The sequence below is a fragment of the Ictalurus punctatus genome, chromosome 7 (assembly GCF_001660625.3).
Source record: "Ictalurus punctatus breed USDA103 chromosome 7, Coco_2.0, whole genome shotgun sequence".
Lineage (NCBI taxonomy): Eukaryota > Metazoa > Chordata > Actinopteri > Siluriformes > Ictaluridae > Ictalurus > Ictalurus punctatus.
The window spans coordinates 7,704,863-7,725,901 of NC_030422.2; the positions used below are offsets into that span (position 1 = coordinate 7,704,863).

The 21,039-nt window shown below is 38.4% G+C and overlaps 1 protein-coding gene across 3 annotated transcripts; it reads right to left on the reverse strand.

The window, feature by feature from the left end:
* Window positions 1-49: 49 nt before the first annotated feature.
* mrc1a (mannose receptor, C type 1a) lies at window positions 50-20,637 on the reverse strand. 3 transcript variants are annotated; one of them, XM_017472977.3, is made up of 31 exons: window positions 20,423-20,637; window positions 19,724-20,125; window positions 19,058-19,231; window positions 17,957-18,112; window positions 16,723-16,836; window positions 16,507-16,647; window positions 16,216-16,398; window positions 15,292-15,449; window positions 15,076-15,189; window positions 11,134-11,249; window positions 10,876-11,024; window positions 10,544-10,740; window positions 10,332-10,447; window positions 10,019-10,103; window positions 9,442-9,586; window positions 9,212-9,250; window positions 8,868-9,031; window positions 8,718-8,782; window positions 8,543-8,640; window positions 8,319-8,458; window positions 7,630-7,744; window positions 7,000-7,172; window positions 5,460-5,504; window positions 3,612-3,714; window positions 3,251-3,483; window positions 2,341-2,506; window positions 1,888-2,040; window positions 1,424-1,540; window positions 1,144-1,305; window positions 888-920; window positions 50-706 (listed from the first exon to the last, which is right to left on the reverse strand). In XM_017472977.3, exons 1-31 carry the CDS (start codon window positions 20,493-20,495, stop codon window positions 471-473), a joined length of 4,365 nt encoding a protein of 1,454 aa, XP_017328466.2. In that variant the 5' UTR covers window positions 20,496-20,637; the 3' UTR covers window positions 50-470. The 3 variants fall into 3 exon arrangements, with proteins under 3 accessions (XP_017328466.2, XP_017328465.2, XP_017328467.2); XM_017472976.3 differs by having other exon boundaries at window positions 8,868-9,034; XM_017472978.3 differs by lacking the exon at window positions 5,460-5,504 and having other exon boundaries at window positions 8,868-9,034; window positions 20,423-20,635.
* Between the last annotated feature and the right edge of the window lie 402 nt (window positions 20,638-21,039).

Consider the following 21,039-nt stretch of genomic DNA (forward strand, 5'->3'; position numbering starts at 1 on the left):
CAAGAATATCTAGAACATTTTCAGCAACATAGATGTCACGCTTAATTCCTTTCTAGTTCTTTAAACATTTATTTACAAAAAGAAAATTAAAATAGAGCACAACCATGTCAATAAAGCACAGGTCTGAGAATAAAAAAAAAAATATGGTGGCATACAGATGATGAACATTTACATTGTCCTATATTAACTTGAACCTATTTAAGAGTAAAGAAAGCGCTATATGATGTAAATAAGCAACATGTAATTTCAGGGTGTTTTGTGTATTACTCTACTAAATATTGAGCAGACATCTTTCTACATCCAAGCAGTCTGGTGATGTACAAAATTCATCTATACATCTTGATTATTTAAAAAATAAAACAACAACAACAAATATTTGATCTTTTATGTAATTATGTAGAAATTTATTGTAACTGTGTGTGTTTGTGTGTGTGTGTGTGTGTGTGTGTGTGTGTGTGTGTGTGTGTGTGTTATGCATTCTCATTTTGTTCCATGTTGGTAACCAGTCCTTTGGTGTCTACAGTAGTGGTGGCTCGTGCCGGGTTGTTAAAGTAGAGTGTGTTATCGAACGTACACTCCCCGACTACTGGGGTAGTTGGTCTTTTATAAAAGAGGAAGGCAGCCAGTCCTGCTACAGCAATTATCACCAGCACAACTGCTATAGCGATACCAGTGTAGCCATGAGAGGCCTCTTCCACATGCGGTTCTGCAGGACAAAATGAATAATTAGGTGCATTGAAAGAGCTCTAAATGAAACTCGTAACACAAAACAATTTCATAGCATCAGGAGTTCCCTGTTTCACTTTCAAGCTTATTTAGATTTAATGTTAATGTTAAAGCTTAGAAAAGAAGCAGTTGATTTGGAGTAAATGAACTTTTGTACTCACGAATCTCCGGCTGTTTCTCAGTTGGTGGTATAACTAAAAAAAAAGGATGTGTACATGAGATTAAATTCCACAACCAGCTTCAGATAATGGATTACTGAAGATACGTTATGCTATAAAAGAAAACTTATGAAAAGGATTATAAAAGAGTTTTAGACTGATGATTGATTGTGTGCGTGTGTGCGTGTGTGTGTGTGTGTGTGTGTGTGTGTGTGTGTGTGTGTGTGTGTGTGTGCGCGCATGCATGTTTATCGCTTACTTTTGGGGGTTTTGCAGATATAGCCTCTGTATCCATTGCAATGAGAGTTCATCCACAAGCCAGTTTCTGATTTGACCTCCACACAGTCGCCGCTGGTACCGGGTGACCGTGGTGCCCAATTAATGTAGTCCACCACGGTGTTATCAATCCACATCCACTCACCTGATAGACAAACACATACACACATTGGTCTACTCACTTAGATCCCCCCTTAACCGTCACTAATTTGATATCGAAGCTGCTCTGAACTGGACGGTTTTCATTTAATTAGGTTTTAAACCTGTGTAGCTGCGGTGGATGCCAATCCAGAAAGATTTGGATTCATCGTGAAGAATCTCAATATTCCGATGGATGAAGTTGGACTCCAGTGCATCCTCCACACTCAGCAATGTTGCACCTGTGCATAGAGATGGATCGTTATTAGCTAATGCTTTACCAAAATTTAGGCGATGTTTGCAAATGTTTGCAACAGGAACAAAATCAAGGTATTAAATGTCACAGGGACAACAATGAAATGGTCAGACAATATAGGGCTGTATTAGTTAAAGTTCCAAACACATATAATATGATACAATATGGTTCCAAATTGTACACACAAACTAATTACACAAAACCTGGAATACAAAAAAACTGAGCGAGAGGATTTAAGTGTTCCTGTGACATTTTTTTTCTTCAGTATATAGGTACTATAATCGTTTAAAAATATATTCATGTGAAATAAATGAAAGAACTACATTTGCCTACCCATCCTCATACACTCCACTGAAGCATGGGCCCAGTTCTCATTCTTTGTGGCTATAAAAACATAACAATGTCCTCGGAAAGGAATCCAGACCTTGGATTTCTTTGGTTCTGGGCAGTGTCCTGGGAGTTCAGGGGGATCAGTGGGTGCGATATCTGCATAGTAGAAAAAAATAAATAAGCTGTGACCATATCCGTTTGTTTTTGAACTTTCAAAAATTACAAACAAAAAAGTTACTTTTAAACAATAAATAAATCAATAATCTGAAAGAATTCATTTAGAAGTATCCAACCTGTGGAAATGACAAATAAATTCACTTCTCTATCTTCATACACACATAAACATGTGGTGGTTTTCTATGGACAATGGCCCTCTTCCCCTGATTTCACTCGAACAACTTAGTACTGCAATCGGTGAAATCTTTCTCTGCAGATATAATGAGGTCTAGGACCTACCTGGTGAGCGTTTGCAGAGGGAGTAGTAGCTTTTGCTGCAATCTGATGTCTTCCATGTTCCATCTGTTTCAATGTATACACAGGCCTGGTTTCTCAGTGGCTCACCTGAAGCCCATTTAGTGTAGCGCAATAACCAGTTATCAATCCAACGGTATCGTCCACTGGTCTACAAGCAACAGTAAAGAAGATAGTGGAGTGTGTGAGACACCAAGACACGATGGCATGTCTAAGAACCACTTACTAACTCATCTTCCCATAATTCTCTAGCTCCATGGTTCACCACCAGGCGTCCATGAAGCGTAGTATATGGTACATAGTACAGTGTTGGAAATCACAACCCATCATTCTCACCAAAGGTATTACAGTGTATCTATTATAGAGTTCCTCTACGCATTTGCCCATTTGATAAATCAGATGAACGGAATGGATTTTGATCCATATCTAATATCTCAAAAACAGAGTTCAGGAAAGAAGAAAAACTCTGTGGCTCAAAAAAAACCAAACAAACAAAAAAAACATATTATAGACGGTTAAATACTAAGCGTAATATTTGAATATTTGGAATATGTTTGTAAAATAAATCTATAAGGGGGGGGTCCATGGATAAACGTTTTGCAGTTAAAAATGTCCCTGGCTTCAAAAGGTTTGAGAATACCTGCTCTGGCTTACTCTTTTTCCTTTATCCTGGATCACAGTGAACCTCAAATGTTGATTCAATTGCATTTTAATTCTGTGCGTGTTATCATAAAGATATGTGAAACCCTAACCCTAACCCATGGATTCACTTCAGTGCATGTATGACACCATGGAATGGATTTGCAGTAACACTGTGGCTCAGGAACATCTATCCATATCTCCTGCAACTAGTTTTCCTTTCAGTGTGCCTTTACAAATTGTTTGGTGTGCTTACCACATTGCTGTTTAGTCCGATCCAAATAGGCTCTTTCAATCTGCCAGTTCTGAGGGTGATGAACGCCTGGGTGACAGAGTCTAACATGCTAGCTAAGTCAGCATCGTCTGCTTTGCACTGCCGCCTTGCCTCATCCCAGCTCATCTTCTCAGTCTGTATCTTATACGAATTATTTCCCAGTTTAAAGTATGATGCTGATGACACTGTTGTCGCTGGAACTTGGATCTGAGAATCTGCAGCAGATTAAACATACATTCCTAATAAAGGTCTAATAAAATTAGTTTTGTAACGTTTGATGATTATGTTGATTTGACAGTTCACTGGTACTATAATAGTTTGTGCTGCAGCTACTTCCACTCACCGATATTCCTCTTACAGACGAAACCTCGTTTCTCTTCGCAGTTCTCAACCTTCCACATGCCAGTAATCCTGTCTGGTGTCTTCACCATAATGACGCAGTCAAACTGCAGAAGATGATGATTATGTAATTAAATAATATCCTTAGGAAAGGAGTTACGTCAGCATATAACAATACACTGCCAAATAACACGTGAAAAAATGTCGTCGAAATTAGGGCCATTTTTACAAAAAAGCTTAAAGGTGCTAAAAGAGGACTGGGGAGGTCTGGGGTGCAGTCGGTGTTCCACTTCATCCCAAATGTGTTCAGTGCGGTTGAGGTCAGGGCTCTGTGCAGGACACTTGAGTTCTTCCACTCCAACTTTGGCAAACCATGTCTTCATGCTTTGTGCACAGGGGTATTGTCATGCCGGAACATGTCTGTGGCCATTATTTCCAGTGACGGGAAACTGTAATGCAATTGTGTGCTTCCAATTTTGTGGCAATAGTTTGGGGAAGAACCACATATGGGTGTGATGGTCAGGTGTCCACATACTTATGGCTATGTAGAGTAAAATATATAATTATATAATAACATGTAATACCATACAGTCATCGATATGGTGACGCTTTCAGTAAGTAGATGTTTATTGAACATTTCTGGAGGTATCAGTGCTTTGTAATAGTCAGTAAGTTGTCCACCATGTGAGGACAGAGGACTTTGTGCTTTCTGAGGTGTGATAATGAGTTGATAAAATGCTGCAGTGCACTTACCTTTCAACAAGTGAGAATTGTTTTGGACTGCCTAAATGATCATGAATTTAGAGGTTTTAGGTATAGCAAGCATTCGCATGGAATTTACATCTACATTTTTGTTAAAGACCTCAGGGGTGTATGGTGTCTTAGTGGTTAGCACGTTCACCTTGCACCTCCAAGCTTGGGGGTTCGATTCCTGTCTGTAATTTCTAGAGCCAGATATTTTTTAGAACTTAAGGGAAACATTTGATTTCAAGAAATAACCTAGATGGAACTGAGAGACTCCTGACTTGAAGGTGGTACACAAAACAACAACAACTGGCAACTACTGTATGCACACAGTAGTGGTCTAAATGGTCTGTTCACAAAATCAACTTAAGAGCCCGTGTAGCAGAAGTCTGAATAAGGAGAAGACTATTAATATATTGAAGGCCATAACGCTGAGAACAAAAACAAATTTATGTCAGTCAAGTACTTGCCCCAGAAAATCTTATAGTTCATGAAAAATCATAAATACCAGATAGTAGATTTTCAAACCGCATGATAATTTTGAACCCTGTCTTAAGTTACATATACATGTAATAGGACATTGTATGCGTGAACTCAGGTTTTCTCAAGTTTTCTATGATTAATGAAGCCCCTATTACAGCCACAGCCACGATGTCACTCCAAAGCATGCATGGGATTTGTTATATAGAACAAGTAACGACAACATATATAAAGTGAGTAACCATCACAAGGCTAATTCTGTTCAAGACAAGTGTCTCCATTTTCAAGCTTCATGTGATTGTAAAGACTTGATGCTAGAAAGGTTGAAAAGGACCGTTTGAAAGAATGAATGTCTCCTGTCGTAGCATCGTACGGTAACATTCCAGGATCCAGCAAAGGAAAGGGATAATTTTTCATATGTATCATTATACTTTGATCTTGATTTTGGTGCTGCATAAGGGGAACAAACTTAGAACCATCAGAAGAACGTTCACTTCACTGAAACGTGATTAAAAAGAGATTCTGGATTTGATAACTAGAAGAATTCCCCACTGGAATCAAAAGTGGTCGACATCAAAGCCAACTGCCATCAAAGACTGAAAGCCAAGCACAGTTATGTCAGACCTACCGTGCTGTCTCCTGCTAAGTCAATGTTCCACTTTGAGATGAAGACCTGTATTGAAAAGAGTAAGCTTTTATAACAGATTTGTATTTTTAAGAACTCGGTATATAATGACTATACGTATGACACGAGACAAGACATCCAACAGTATGAACACGACCACACATGAAGTCAAATGTGTGGTTTTGTTCAAACACAAGACAAGCGGGGTTGCCAAGCCAAGCAGTAGCAGTGGGGTTGTGGGAAAACTTTTATTTTGAATGAGTGAACACAGAGGTTCACAGAGAAGCCACTGGTGGATTTTTATATATCCATGCACACCGAAAACCGAGAATTGAGTGACAAAGTATTGCAAAAAACTTCTCTCATTTGCATTAACCTATCTCTGTTAGGCTGGTTTTTCAGCACTGGTGTACCTGAAGAACAAGTATAGAGTCAGACTCATGACTGAAGTTTGCATCTTTTCCTCAGCCACGACTCGATCACCTCGCATCATCTATCCAAGCTCAACGACTTCAAAAAAAATGTTGAAGTTGTTTTCAATTATGTTAATTAGGTTTCAAAACATTCGTAAAAGTGGGTCGTACTCGCAAAAAGCTTAAGAACTACTGATCTAGAAATGACCCAAAGACCCAAGTGGTTGCCAAGCGTATGGTACAAGTAGACCGCGTAAAGAAAGAACCAGTTGAAAGGTTTTCTACAGAAAGAAAACATTAAGCGGCTCTAATTTCTTTTTTATTTTATCTTAAAGCCGAGAATGGTCATTCGCAAAAGAGCGTATGATATAAATATATAAACATGTGATTGAAGGTTCAAGTCTTCCAAGAAATAACTGGTGAACATGTAGCAACATACACTGCAACATGTAACAAAGACTGGACATCACAAAGGTACAAATTCTGAAATTTCAGCAGTGAGTTAACAAGCACACTCTGTTAAGAACCATCGCCCTCTAGAATGGTCTCACCGTGTTACTGTATACTAGGATTCTTGTTCTGAGAAAAGCAGAAGCAAAAGTGAAATCTAACAGATCTGATGGCAGTTTCTATTGGGGGTCCAGAAACCCAATTTCTTTCAAATGCTTACTGTCAGAAATGACAAAGAGTCTTCCAGCACTGAACATGGAATATCCGTCTGTTACAACCAGTGCAAGTTAGCAACCATGAACTGAGAAGTAGGATCATACGACATGGACAGAAGAAGTAGGCAAAATGTTTTGTTTACATCTAGATGGTTTCCATTGAACTACTTTGCAATCGCGGTTAAGGCGGATGAGCACAGAGGAATCTATATAAGAGAAGATTTGCATGACCCTCACTGCCACAGATTATCCTCAAACGCTTGTGCTTGTCACCCAGAAGACAAAGACTTCTCTAAAGCAACTTTAAAGCTTTGAGCCTTAGCATGTGGGTATAGTTACATAAGAAAGAGCATTGCTTTTAGTAAGTAGCAATAATAATAATAATAATAATAATAATAATAACGAACAAGTGTGTGTGATTAGGCCAAAATGAGTATGTGTATATAATAGAGAAAGGACACTTGCATCTACTCCATATACTCGGCGTCCATCTGGAAATGACACTGGATATCCTTTGGCCCAGTTGGTGAACTTGACACCTTTCCCATCTGTCCAAAGGAAGCGCATCTCCGAGTTGATATCATTCAAGCCAATCCACACGTCATCACGTGAACTGAGCATCATAGTGGTGAGAAATGCTGAGAAGAAAAAGAGATATTAAAGCAGACTTATGGTTCAATTTCTCAGCATAAAGTTATGTAACTATTACACAGGTTATGGAGGGGTCATTCCATCTCAAGTGGTCTATATATATATATCTGTCTATATATATAAAACTGATCCCTAGAGCACATTACAAGGTACAAGGTCATATATAACCATCCTGAGCCGAGATATCGAGGTTTCCATAAACATACAGCTGTATCACCAAAATTTGTTGTGTGCCAGGAGACAAAGATGGCCGTCATGGTTAAACCAAGTAAAATAAATTTTTAAAAACTGGTGGTTTTGCTACACCTAAAAGATTAAAAAAATTAAAAATGGTCAAGCAACCAACTTTACAATTATTGGACCACTTGAAATGGATTGACCTGGAGAACAGTTGTAGAAGTAAAAAATTTTTAAAAATATTTTGCAGAGTAGTTCAGCGAGTACCTTGCTCTGCTTGACTCCGAATGGACACTAAGTTGCCTCCTTGAGAGATGCAGTATAGTCGAGCATCATGCCATATTTTCTCTTCATTGCTATCTTTCCCTACAAATTTATAACACTGGGGAGAAGTTTAAATAATGTCAGACAAGCAATGTTTATCAATCTTTTTAAAATTGTGTGTAAATCTTTTTGCATAAGCCAATCCAAACCAATCAATCATTTTTCTCTGTATTTTACAAAAGTTTCAGAAATGCTGATTTTCTTGTAAAAAAAACAACAGGTGTGTCCTGAATTACAATAATAATAATAATAATAATAATAATAATAATAATAATAATAATTATTATTATTATTATTATTATTATTATTATTATTATTATTATTATTGTTGTTGTTGTTGTTGTTGTTATTATATAATATAATTATAATAATAATAATTATTATTATTAGATGTGAATTAAGTGAGCTGAAAAGAAAGGTGGTTTGACAAGAAAATCAGAGACAAAATATGTATCTACTGTATCCAGGCGATCAAACACATCACAGGGAAACAGAACACTATCCAGTGTTATCCAGATGGATCAGTGAGGCCCACTGTCTGATGTAAGCAGCCACGGACAGTGGAATGTTTACACATTCATTAGTTTATATTTTTGCAAAGCCATTGTTTTGGTCAAGGTAAATTCACTCACTTTTCCCTGAAAGGAGGTCCAGTCAGAACTACAGCCTCCCGTCGGTACAGTGGTAGGAGCCGCTGTGCTGGTGACAAAGTTAACACTTCTTTTACAGATAGAGGGTAACTGTACTCCACAATTGATATCATTCCAGTATCCTGAGAAAGAGATGATTTCATGGAATCCCCAAATTTTTGTCAGCAACCAGATTATTCAGATTAAAATGCATGAGGTGGTCTTACCATTCTTGTACGTGGTAACACAGTTTTCATCGTTATTGGCAAAGTTTGGTTCGTTTTGGTTCCATGCTGTATAGACAACCGGGGAACCATCCACCCAGCTGTAAGAATAAGAAAACGTTAATACCACAGATGGAAAAATGCTCTTTTCCTTGTGTCACCACTTTGTTAATGTTACCTAAAGGATTTATCTAATCCCACTGTCATTCCAATGTAGTACTGGTCTTCTGTGCCTCTTGAAATCTGTAAGATTGAAGTCATAAAACACAAATAACTTTTAAATTTTCATTATCAGAACAGAACGGAGGCAATGGTTCGGGTCCTTTACCTGTTTAAATATAAACTTCTTCTCACTTAGACCAGTTATGATAACAAGGTCAGAATGGTTCTTAATGCAAAATGTACGAGCAGCTTCCATATCCAGGCGCTCGTTATTAAGGTAGTACTGACTACCGTTGAACTGGATCCAGCCATCAGCCGTAATGTTGAACTCTGCTTTGGAGCAAAAGAGAGAGTCTTACCACAAGAACTTCAGATTGTAGAAATGAAAAATTTTGCTTTGAGGATTAATCTAATTTTAGTATGATCAACGCATGCTGACTAATCAATATCAGCTATTTTAGTAAGCTAATTTAAAGGTGGGCGAAATTAATACATTAAGTGAAATGATACCTTGGGGGGGGTTGGTAGGTGGAGGTTTTGGCGTCGTTCCTATGGTAAGGGTCAGAGTTAAACAATTACAGAATGATCACAGTAAGGCAATAGTTTGTTGCTATTTCTGAAATATTTTAAGTGTTGTGCAAAAAAACAAAACAAAACTGGTGGCGCATATACACTGCAATTGTGTGTGTGTGTGTATGTGTGTGAGCAAGTGTTTGTGTTGTTTTGGCTGGACTACCTACCCAGTCGTATCTGACAGATCCAATCATTGTAGGCTTCACAATCCCGATCGTTCCATCTATGACCATAGTAGAAGCTGGCTTCTGCACAATGCTCATTAGAATTGTAATTATTGGGCTCCCCATAGCTCCAGTTCTCATAGTTTGACTAACATACAGGAACACACACATACACACACACAAAAGGGAGGAAAATTAGACACAAATAACATAGGCTTAACATGCAGCATGTAAAAGCCGCACACCACAAATTTTGCCTCTGATTTACACAAACGTAAAAATAAATTCAATTAAATAATTAAAATATTTCCATGTCTTTCGTCAATTCTCCAACATTAATAAAGTTTTAAATACAACATAAGCTTGTTGTTTGTTCTTTGATATTCCTATACTACAAAAAGACTAAAAATGAATGACTGTTGTGTACTTATGTCACCAAGCCCCGAAGATTTGGATTCCATTTGATAAGAAACCATTTAAGGTTTACGGTATTCTCAACATGGTATCTAGTTTAAATAAAACCACTGAAGCAATGAATAGGATCATACAGAAATGATCAGCGGAAATAAAATTAACTCACTGAAGTTCCATCTGACCATGCAAAGCCAGCATTATCATCCAGCATATTAAAGCCAATCCATGCAGGTTCACTTCCCCCACCATACCTTTTAGAGGACAACACATAATATGTATTATATTATATTATATTATATTATACATAATATGTATAATGAGAGAGAGAGAGAAAGTAAATATTTGGGACTCTTATCAACAGAGTAGAAAGAAATGATCTTTTTAAAAAAAGAAGAAGAAGAAACTAGAAATCATTTGAATTCTTATTAAATTACAAAAAAAAAAGATCTCATTGTAAAGAATGTAGAAAACATACTTACGGTAAAATGTTGGTTTCACTTTCAGCGTGAAAGCTAGCAAGATCACCACCAATGGATTTGCAGTAGTTGCGTGCATCAAGCCATGATTTCTTATTCTCTTTTGTATTTTTATATACCTAAGAAGTTAGGAATAAGTGCATGATGTGTGTTGCATGAGAATGTGTATCAATTTTATGCAGAATTGCTATTTTTTTTGTGTGTAGTGACGATACCTGAATGCAATTGGCAGGGTCTTTTTTTATCCATTTGGAGGGGCAACTGAGAGGTTGTGTCAGAGGAGGCTCTCTGGTTGTAGTAACACCCTCGGCTATTTTCTTACAGATGTACTTCTCTTTACTATCACAGGTGACTACATCCCATAATCCTGCCGAAGTCCCAGTTCGCACGGCAACACAGCCCTGTCGCCTATCTAAATGTCAGGTAGACAAAAGAAGTCAACATTATGACTTCTGTAAATTATAAAGTTGCAGTTCACTACATCATTCAGGTTATTTCTAACTAAATATTTAATGTAAACTAGAGGACTTATTAATAATTTCCATACCTGGCATTCCTACATTAAAGTGTGTAAATTTGACTGCTTGCTTATTTGTCCACTCAAAGCGTTCAACACGTTCTGTATTGGACAGGCCAATCCAGAAATATTTTTCAGGCCGTAAACCAATCAGGCTGATGAGAAAAGCATTCTCATACCTAAAATAAAGCCCACATCAACACATCAACACACACAGGCAGGTCCATGCAGGTAGGTAGTTTAATTTACTGGTGTATAAAAACAGTATTCGACTAATGTGTGCATTACCTGTCTGCAACTTGAGCTAGGTTAGCTGCACTCTGTTCACATGCTGTTTTGGCTTCACTGAAGGTTTTGGCTTCTACCGCAATGCTGTAGCAGTAGGAGCTGAACCTGATCCAACCCTAAAAGAACCACAGAAACCAGACTCATTTCAGTTATTTCAGTTTTTAACATATTTGGACCAGCAGACATTTGATCCTCTTTGAAATTTCAACTTGATTCTGCCTATTAATATAGGTGATACACTCTATCAAATGACACATAAAATTGACATTTTGTAGTCATTTTCACAATTTAAATGAACAAAAAACAGATCAGTCACATGGAAAAAGTAAATACACCCCCCTGCATCTATCACACATTCAGATCCATAAAATTAGAATCAGATGTTCAAGATTGTGTGCCAGTGATTAGATCCTGCTTAGGGAGCGCAGGTGGAACCGGTCTTATTTATACCCCTCTCATATCTAGTGTCTGGTGTTCTCCTTGCTATTGAGGTGTGTGGTGTCATCATGCCAAGATCTAAAGAGTTCTGTAAGGCCTTCAGAATAAAAAGGTTGTGGATGCCTATGAGTCTGGTGAGGGATTTAAAAAGGTCTCCAAATTATTTGAATTCCATCCACTGTAAGGAAAATCATCTACAAATGGCTCAGATTTCAAACAACTGCCAAAATGTCCAGGACCGGCCGTCCCTGCAAATTCAGCCCAAGAGCAGAACAACTGGTGCAAAAAGAAGTCTCTAAAACCCCCAAAATTTCATCACAGGATTTGCTAGTAAGTCTAGCAACTGTTGGTGTCAAAGTGCATGCTTCTACAATCAGAAAGCGATTGCACAAATTTGACCTGCATGGGAGGCGTGTCAGGAAAAAGCCTTTGCAAGACTACAGTTTGCCAATGAGCATATAGGCAAAGACCCGGTCTTTTGGAATAATGTGCTCTGGACAGACGAATCAAAGATAAAATGGTTTGGCCACAGTAACAGCAGACATGTTTGGTGTAGACCAATGACAGCTTTTCAGGAGAAGCACCTCATACCAACTGTGAAGCACGGCGGTGGAGATATTATGGTTTGGGGTTGCTTTGCTGCCTCAGGGACTGGACAGCTTGCATTCAGTGATTCAACTATGAATCCTGCATCATACCAAAGAGCGCTTGAAGATAATCTGAGGCCATCTGCCCAAACCTTTCAACACGATAATGATCCTAAGCACACGAGCAAGTCCACCAAGAATGGCTCAAAAAGAAGAAATGAAGTGTTATGGAATGGCCTAGTCAAAGCCTGGATGTGAATCCAATTGAAATGCTGTGGGGGGGATTTAAAATGGGCAGTACATGCAAGAAAAACCTTCAAAACATATTGAAACGGAAAGAATATTGCATGGAAGAGTGGTCACAATTCCTGCAGGCCTGGTGGACAATTATGCAAAACGCCTACAAGAAGTTATTTCTGCTAAAGGGGGCAATACTAGATTCTGAGGCCAAGGGTGTACTTACTTTTTCCACAGAACAATATCACATCTATTGATATGTCTGTTGAATAAATGATTGAAAAAGCTAATTTTCCTTGTGGGTTTGTAAATCAACTTCATCAAACTTCAACTCGTCCAAATATGTCAAAAAAGCTAACAATTTCCATGGGGTGTACTTATTTTTTCACATGTCTGTATATACACAATATTGTACAAAAGTCTTAGGCATGTGTAAAGAAATGCTGTAAACTAAGCATAAATGCCTTTCAAAAAAAGAAATGTAAAAAAATGTATAAACATTTTCTCTTTATCTACTATAGAGAGCAGTAAACAGTAATAAAGGAAACAACCTAACTGGTCAGTTTCCTCACAAAACTGCACAAATTATACGTGAGACTACTGAGATTTTTTTACTCTTACTCAAGTAATTATTAACATTATTACTTTTACTCTTTACTCTTACTTTTACTCTTACTTTTACTTGAGTAATTTTTATTGTTATAAGTAGTTTTACTTGTACTTGAGTAAAGTTTTTGGCTACTCTACCCACCTCTGCTAACATCCATTTTCTGTACCGCTTATCCTACACAGGGTCACAGGGAGCCTGAGCCTATCCCATGGGACTCTGGGCATGAGGTGGGGGACACATTGGATGGGAATGGGATGCCAACCCATTGCAGGGCACAATCGCGCACACACTCACAGACAATTTAGAAACCCCCAAAGCATGTGGAGAACATACTCCGTGCACACAGGGTGGAGGTGGGAATCAAACCCCCAACCCTGTAGGTGTGCTAACCACTAAGCGAACATGCCCCCCCTTCTGTAACATTTAATTATTTAATATTTTTGTTCATTGTTTATATAGACGTCACTGAGCCCTAGGTCCCTGAATATATATTTAGTTCTCACCTGTTTGTGTTGTGTTTTTACATTATAAACCTAGACAGACTTTTTTATGGATACTGCATATGGATGTTTGATGACCATGTCTGGTCTGTCCCCATTTGCGTTTAAACTAAGCTCTATATTGTAGATCATGAGGTCAGGTTACTAGCGCTTCCCCATGTGTGTATGGATTTCCCTGGTTTCCTTCCACCTCCCAAAAATGTGGACTGGCTCCATTAAATATCCCATAGATATGAATGTTTGGGTGCATGGTTCCCTGGAATGGATTTGAAGGCCATCTAGGGTGTATTTAGTCTCACACCCAGTGTTCCTGGGATAAGCTATGGTTTCACCATGACCCTGACCAGGATATAGTGATTAATAAAGATGAATGAAAGATCATCAGTCAGTGTGGCATTACCTAAAGAGATTATAGATCAAAAATCCAATGTTTAGGATGTGGACATTGTTTGATAAAAAAATTAACTAGTTTTCATTACCATCAGCGTTTTTTTAATGGTTGTCTTACCACAACTCAGAGAAATCATATGACAAGAATGGCTGTATTGCATGAAGTGTTAGTTCACTAGGGGAAACACAGAGTTACAAGGAACCGACTGTCACAGTCAAAAATGTTCATCATCAGCATTTTCCTATTACACTGAATCTGAACTTTTGACTGCAGCAAGATTTTTTCAACTTTATTGTTTTAGGACCAAGGAGTCAGCAATTGTTCCTGCTTTTTCAAAAAGAAAATCAAATATTTTTTTCCATGAAACCCCTTTTCATCATTCTCTCACTAAAGGGAAGAAAATCATTGTTTGAACAAATGTCAGCTGACCACTGGATGGAAGTTTAACTGGGTGAGTATTTCACAATAGCAAACAGGATGCCGATACCAATCCAATACTCTGAGTAGACATGCTCATCAACAGATTGGGGATGTTATGGTTCAGATCTAACTTAACGCTACTCTCAAGTTTCACAACCTTCCCCATGCCATTGTTCCAATATGGTGGCGGATCATTGATCTTGGAGGCTGTTTTGGGAGGTTAGTGGACCAGTGGCACTAGGAAGATTAACATCATCATGCATTTCACCAAGTTTTAGCCTAAAACCTGACAGCCTTCAACAAGGTCAAGCTTTTTATCAAACATTAACAGCCATCTCAGCCCCTGTATTTGAACCCTATTGAAAATTTGTGGTCCGATTTCAAGAACACAGTTCATATGCATCCCGGTAAAAATGGGATCTTGGCACGGGGGGAAATGCTCTGCTTAATTAATGCTGTGTGTTGTAAAACCGTAGCGCATACCCATATGTTTAGATTAAAATATCACAAATTACACATACTGTATTTGTGTACTTATTTTGGTTCATTTTCCTGAAGAGTATCAGTGATCCTGAATGTGTGCATGGTTCAGTACATAGTTTTGCACTGTACATGGTTTAGTGGTTCCAGCTAGAAGCTAAAGAACAATGCAAGTATTGGACATTTTGTGTGTGAGTAATAAAATTAAATATATAAGGACTAAATCTTTAGTCTTTTAAAGGTGTGTGTGTATGCAGAGAAGGAGAGCTTATGACTCACAGCAGGACATCCAGGACTGATCACCTCCGGTGCCCCTGCAGGTTTGGTGGAGGCTTTCTTCTTGCACATGTAGCCATACTCCTTTTCACACATGTGATCTGCCCACTTCCCCTCCTAAAGCATGACATGAAAAGTACTCATGCTCATTTCTCAGACTGAGACTAAGAGGATGTATAGAAACGATACAAAATTTGTTGGATTTAGTGTTGACTGTACCTTTCCTTTCATGAGAACGCAGTCCTCTCTGAGGATAGCTGTGTGTGAAGGTTCTCCCACAAGCCACTTGGCAAAGGTGACATGGGTTCTGTCTGACCATTCAAACAGGTTCTGAGTCTTCTGATCATTTAGACCGATCCATATTTCATCAGTGGGCACTGCCGAACAAACACACATGCATCCAAATCAGATTCCAAGTCAGTGGGGAAACAGGCCCATATGTTAAAGACCAAGGGGTTCAAAATTGTAGATTTACTGAAATGGCAAATCACTATTTAAACAGTTCATTTGGTCATTTTTATTCAGAAAAGTAACTTTAATAGCCAGAATATGCCCGTGAGTAATATCCAGAATTATAGCTTTATTCCATTCTTCAGTTTGGTAAAGATTTTCCAGGAAATTTATATTTTCTTATTGTGTATGCCTGTTTAAGGAAGTGGTCACCAAATCTCTTCCTTTAGATCTATTTTCCTGCAGGTTTCAACTCCAACCAAAATTTAGCACACCTGTTTAGTTGATCAAGAACGTCTTAAGGCAGTGATTAGATGGTCAGGTGGGCACCATTATGGTCGGAGCTAAAGTCTTCAGGAAGGTAGATCTCCAGGAACAGGGTTGGTGACCACTGGTTTAAGGTGTGTCTATGTATGTGTGTATGAGGGTGGCTGTTTAAAAAAAAAAAAAAAAAAAAAAAAAACTATTATTATTATATTCATCCACCCTTGATCTGAATGACTCACTGTTTAAGCTGAAGCTGTAAACTGTCTGTTCAATTTTAGACTTGAATTATATTTGACCTTTTTTCTATGTAGAGACCATGATGAAGTATTTTCTTAAACATTCTAGAGATTTTATTATGATTATATGCATCATGATGTTTTAGCTTCTGGGCTAAACCAAATAGAATATGTAAGTAGGTGCTCTTACAGTATCCACTCTGTGATATAATAAAGCTGTGTTCTTCTATATTGTGAATACTGATCAGATCGGCTCCTTCTTTACGACAGGCTGTCAGAGCATCTTTCCACATCATTTTAGTACGTGAGAGAGAGTAGCAGTGACCAGAATACGGCACCCAGGTGGTTGGGCAGAAGCTAGGCTGGTTTTTACCTGTCAAACACGCACACACAAGTCACAAGTGATAGAGGAACAGAATGTTTAAAGGCGGCATATACAAATCTGTAAACTTGTATTATTATATGTCTCTCTAGATCTTACCCACTGAAGGCGTAATGGTCGTGGAGTTTCCCTTGCGGCAGATGTATCCCAGTTTACTACTGCAGGCTGTACTCTCCCATTTAGATGCTTTCCCAGCATTAAGTGCTGCACAGTTCATGCCAGGCTCCAGTAAGGGGTGGCCTAAAGGAGAAGATGGGGGGTAACAACATGCTTGGAAATAGTCTTATGCGTGTGTCTATGTGTGCGAGCACTTACCTGGAGCCCAGTTCAGATATATAAATGGGTTTCCATTGCTCCATTGCCAGCCACTTTCAAAATCCAGACTATTCAGGCCAATCCATAGAGATGACCCAAGTATATTAGTTAACCCTGAAAAAATATATATATTTATTTAAATATGAAATATATTTATGTATTATACAGACTTTCAGCTGTTTGCAAAGAACAAATCAAACAAAAGCAATTGAAATAGTTAAATACTACGAATGCTTCAAGTGGTTCCCCCAAATTCAACTGAAAATGCAACTTATAATGATTTCTCTAGTCTCAAAATTATTCAACCCACTGAATAGAAGCCCTCACAACAGCACAAATATGCAAAACAGGTGTTGTCTCAAGCACACCTGATGTGACTTAGCAAGGGCTTCATTAGTTGCACCAGGTGTGCTTGAGGTGGAATACATGAATTACCTGAGCTGGCTAGGGGCAGAAAATTATATTAAATACCTGGACAAAGGAAACTAACAGCTGCAAGCAGATTTCTGAGAAGGCAGGTTGTGAAAAACCCTCGAGTGACTGCAAAAGACCTGCAGTGAGACTTGGTGGTAACAGGCACTGAGGTTTCAGTGAGCACACTAAGGCGCGTACTAAACACAGAAGGTTTCCTTGCCAGAACTCCAAGACGTTCACCACTACTGACCCAAAAGCAGAAGAAAATCATCTCAAAATCATATAAATAAGCCTCAGAAGTTTTGGGATTCTGTTCTGTGGAGCGATGAAACAAAACTGGAACTTTTCAGCACGAAGGATCAGTGGTATCTCTGGAGAAAGAAGAATGAAGAAAGAACACTCTGTCCACAGTCGAGCATGGTGGAGGCTCAGTGATGCTCTGGGGCTGCTTTGCATCCTCTGGCACTGGAAACTTGCAGCATATGGAAGGCAAGACGGGATACGATTCCTCAGGAACGCTGCCAGAAGCTCTGTATCTCATTTGCAGCAGGTCATAACAGCAAAAGAGTTCTCTACTAAGTACTAAGTATACTTGCCTTGAAGGGGTGGAATAATTTTTAAACTGGAGAAATCATTAAAAAGTTGCATTTTCAGTTGAATTTGTGGAAAAACCACTTGAAGTATTCGTTGTGTTGAACTATTTCAGTTGCTTTTGTTTGAGTTGTTCATTGCAAACAGCTGAAAGTCAGTATATACCTTTCATATTATATGTAATCTTTGCATTACTTGGGTTTACTGATATGAATTCAGGTCTGTGTACCTGATATATATGTCTGCTCATGCAGCTCCATGATGCTGAGTAGATCAGCGTCTTGCTGCTGGCAGCTTTTGCGAGCCTGATGCCAGGTCAGCACTGACTGAGTGTTCCTCTGGTAGAACACACCTGTTATTGGATCGGTGTCCCAACCTGATGATGCTAACACACCACAGACACAGGCAATACTTAGGGGATTGAAAAACTTGTGCGATCAATAAGACACTGAGCCAGTTATCATTGAAATGTTCCTGAAGTGTATTCATTCATGAGTATCAAACATGGTAAAGATATTCTAACTGCTGATTAAATCACGGGAGACAATCACGGAAGGCTTTATGCTTTTGCACTGAGGCTTACAGTACATCTCATATATTGTGTCTACAGTAAGAGCTTCAAAAAATTTACAAAGTAAGAGTGTGACACAAATGTTTGCCTCACGCCTCCAGAGTTAAGGGTTTGATTTTTTGGTCTTGAAGCACAGTCCAGAGGCAAATTATCATAGATTAACCTTTTTTTATTATTTATTTATTTATTTATTTATTTATTTATTTTTTTATTTATTTTTTTTTTTACAGATGTCACCCTAAATATACTACCAAAGTGATCAGGGCTTAAATTACATTGTTAATGACACATTGGCACAGACAAGGGGAACATAAAAGCTCTCTAAATAACACCAAGGCAGCAAAAAATCTTTCACTTACATCTGCAATAAAACAGGAAAATAGAGAGGAAAGAACTCCACAGGAAGTGTGTGTTTCAGAAGGTCAGTCCCCAGATCTGGTTTTGGGACTGACCCCAGTTTTATGGCCCCAATATACACACAATAAAAAAGGAAAATCATCTGTTCCAACTACCGTATCACTTACTACTTAGCTGTACCTGTCCTTCCAGTCAGATCCCCATCAATCCTTTCAATCAGTAACTATGCAGAATGTGTCCACGGTCAAACAAACCATCGAAAAATAATTAACTTAACGTACTCTAGGGGTAATGTGTTTATAACAGACACATATTCAAGTTTATAACATCTGCGTCATAGTATATTAATTATTAACAAAACATCTGTTAAAATGTTATAGTAATTAATCAGTGTTATCTTACATTTTGTTGGACAGAAACCCCATTTCTTATCCATGTCGTAGTCTGTGACCGTGGAGCACCAAAGATGTCCATCAGATCGCCCATCAAGGGTGCACTCAGCGTACCACTTCTCTCCGTACTTAAAGGGAAACTGACAGGGGTTGCCCAAAGCATTGCCACCAATGGTGAACATCTCTGCAGAAAATACATAAGAAGAAAAGTTGGTGAGAAGAGTGTGGTTAAGAAGGCCATACTTATCAGACTTATGTACATCTTATATATAAAACAGCTACTGAATCAGTTTTCTGAGCATATACATATAATGTAAGTCGTTCATAGTTACTTCCTGCGAACTTTTTCACTCATATTGTGCAGGCTAACCACTCATAGCATGTTTCCCCTGAGCCCTTTTAATTGGCTTAAAATTTTTAGGCATTTAAATCTGTTGTTGCTTGACCAGGTTTTTTGGATCATTCAAAATCCAAACAATGGCTTAGTTCACAAATCTACCATGAGTAAAATACATAGTCAAGTTTACCAACCTGCCATACACCACAGCATCAGTGCATAAGTCAGTGGTGTATGGTCAGGTGATCAAGCTACCTACAAAAATCTCGCTCTTTGATCAAAAAGATGCATTATATAAACCTCTACAAACACCCTTTACGAATTCAAAGTAGAGCCTACCTTGGTATCCGTGAGAGCACAGATCATTCTTACTGCCATATATCTCCCAGCGGCTCCAGGAACCCGTTCCTGAGTACAGCAGTAAATTTGGCTCATGGCGATTGCCGTAATTCAGATGCAACATTTGGCCCTTTATACCAAACAGAGTCTCATTCTTGCACTCCCATATCTGCATCGGACTCAGCTCGTTGCAGGGGAGCAGAACAACTCTAACCCATTCTTTAAGGTCCTGAGCTCCGAGGCACAGCTTGTGGGAGATGCTTAGGATCCGAGAAGAGGAAATCCATCGGAAATGCTGCGTGTCTGAAGACAAGTCACAGTCACTGGCCTGAGCCACGTTGGGCTCTACCACCTTCATACATTTGTTGTGAGCCTCGTTGTAGATGAGGAAAGCACTGCTGTCTGTACAATGAAAGGAGAAAACACAGAACATGGTTGAAAACTACTAACTATGAACCACTGCCAGTGGTCTTATTCAGAACAAAGTGTTATCTATTGAAAATATTTATGCTCTAAATGAATTTAAGTGATATGTCCATAACTCAGGATATATTGATCACAAGTCATGTTAAGTATGTAATCAATATTTCTCTATTAAATGAAACACATTTGGATTCTATTGACCTATCTGATTTGGTCTGTCTGTTTTGCACACATTTATCTGTCTTATCTACACATACACATATATTTATTACATACCTAGCTGTACAGTGTTGTGCAAAGCCATGCAGAGGCACAGCAGCACAAACAGAGGAAAGTGGAGCTTCTTCATGTCTGTCCTTTAGTTCATAATCCAAGAAGAATAATCCAGGGAGTAAGTTGTGTCTCTGTATGTGCAGTTTTCTGCTCTAGGGAACCGTGTGAAACAAACACACACCCCTCGTTTGTTTTAAGGTTGGAGTGTGAATACTTTTTGGGGTGGGAGTTAAAGACAGGAACAATGTGGCAATCCATGCAGAGGATCTCTATCTCCTTGTCTCACTCACTCACACAGACACACACACCACTTTATAAATGGCACTAGACTTTTTTTTTTTTAAATCATTTTGATTGTGTATTCATAATTGATACGGTTAAATGAATTAGAAACTCTGTCTGAGTCACTTGTAAAGGAAAAATGGTAGAAAATACTCTTCAGTTTCAAATTGAGGTATATAACGGACTGAAAGGCCACAGTTCAGTCTCATTCTGAGAACTCCTTTCACTCTCTCTCTCTGTGTGTTCATATTTAAGATGAATTGCCATCACAAAATACTCAGGGCACACATACAGCAAGTATTCGTTTTCAGTCACAATTAGTCGGTTTAAATGAATTT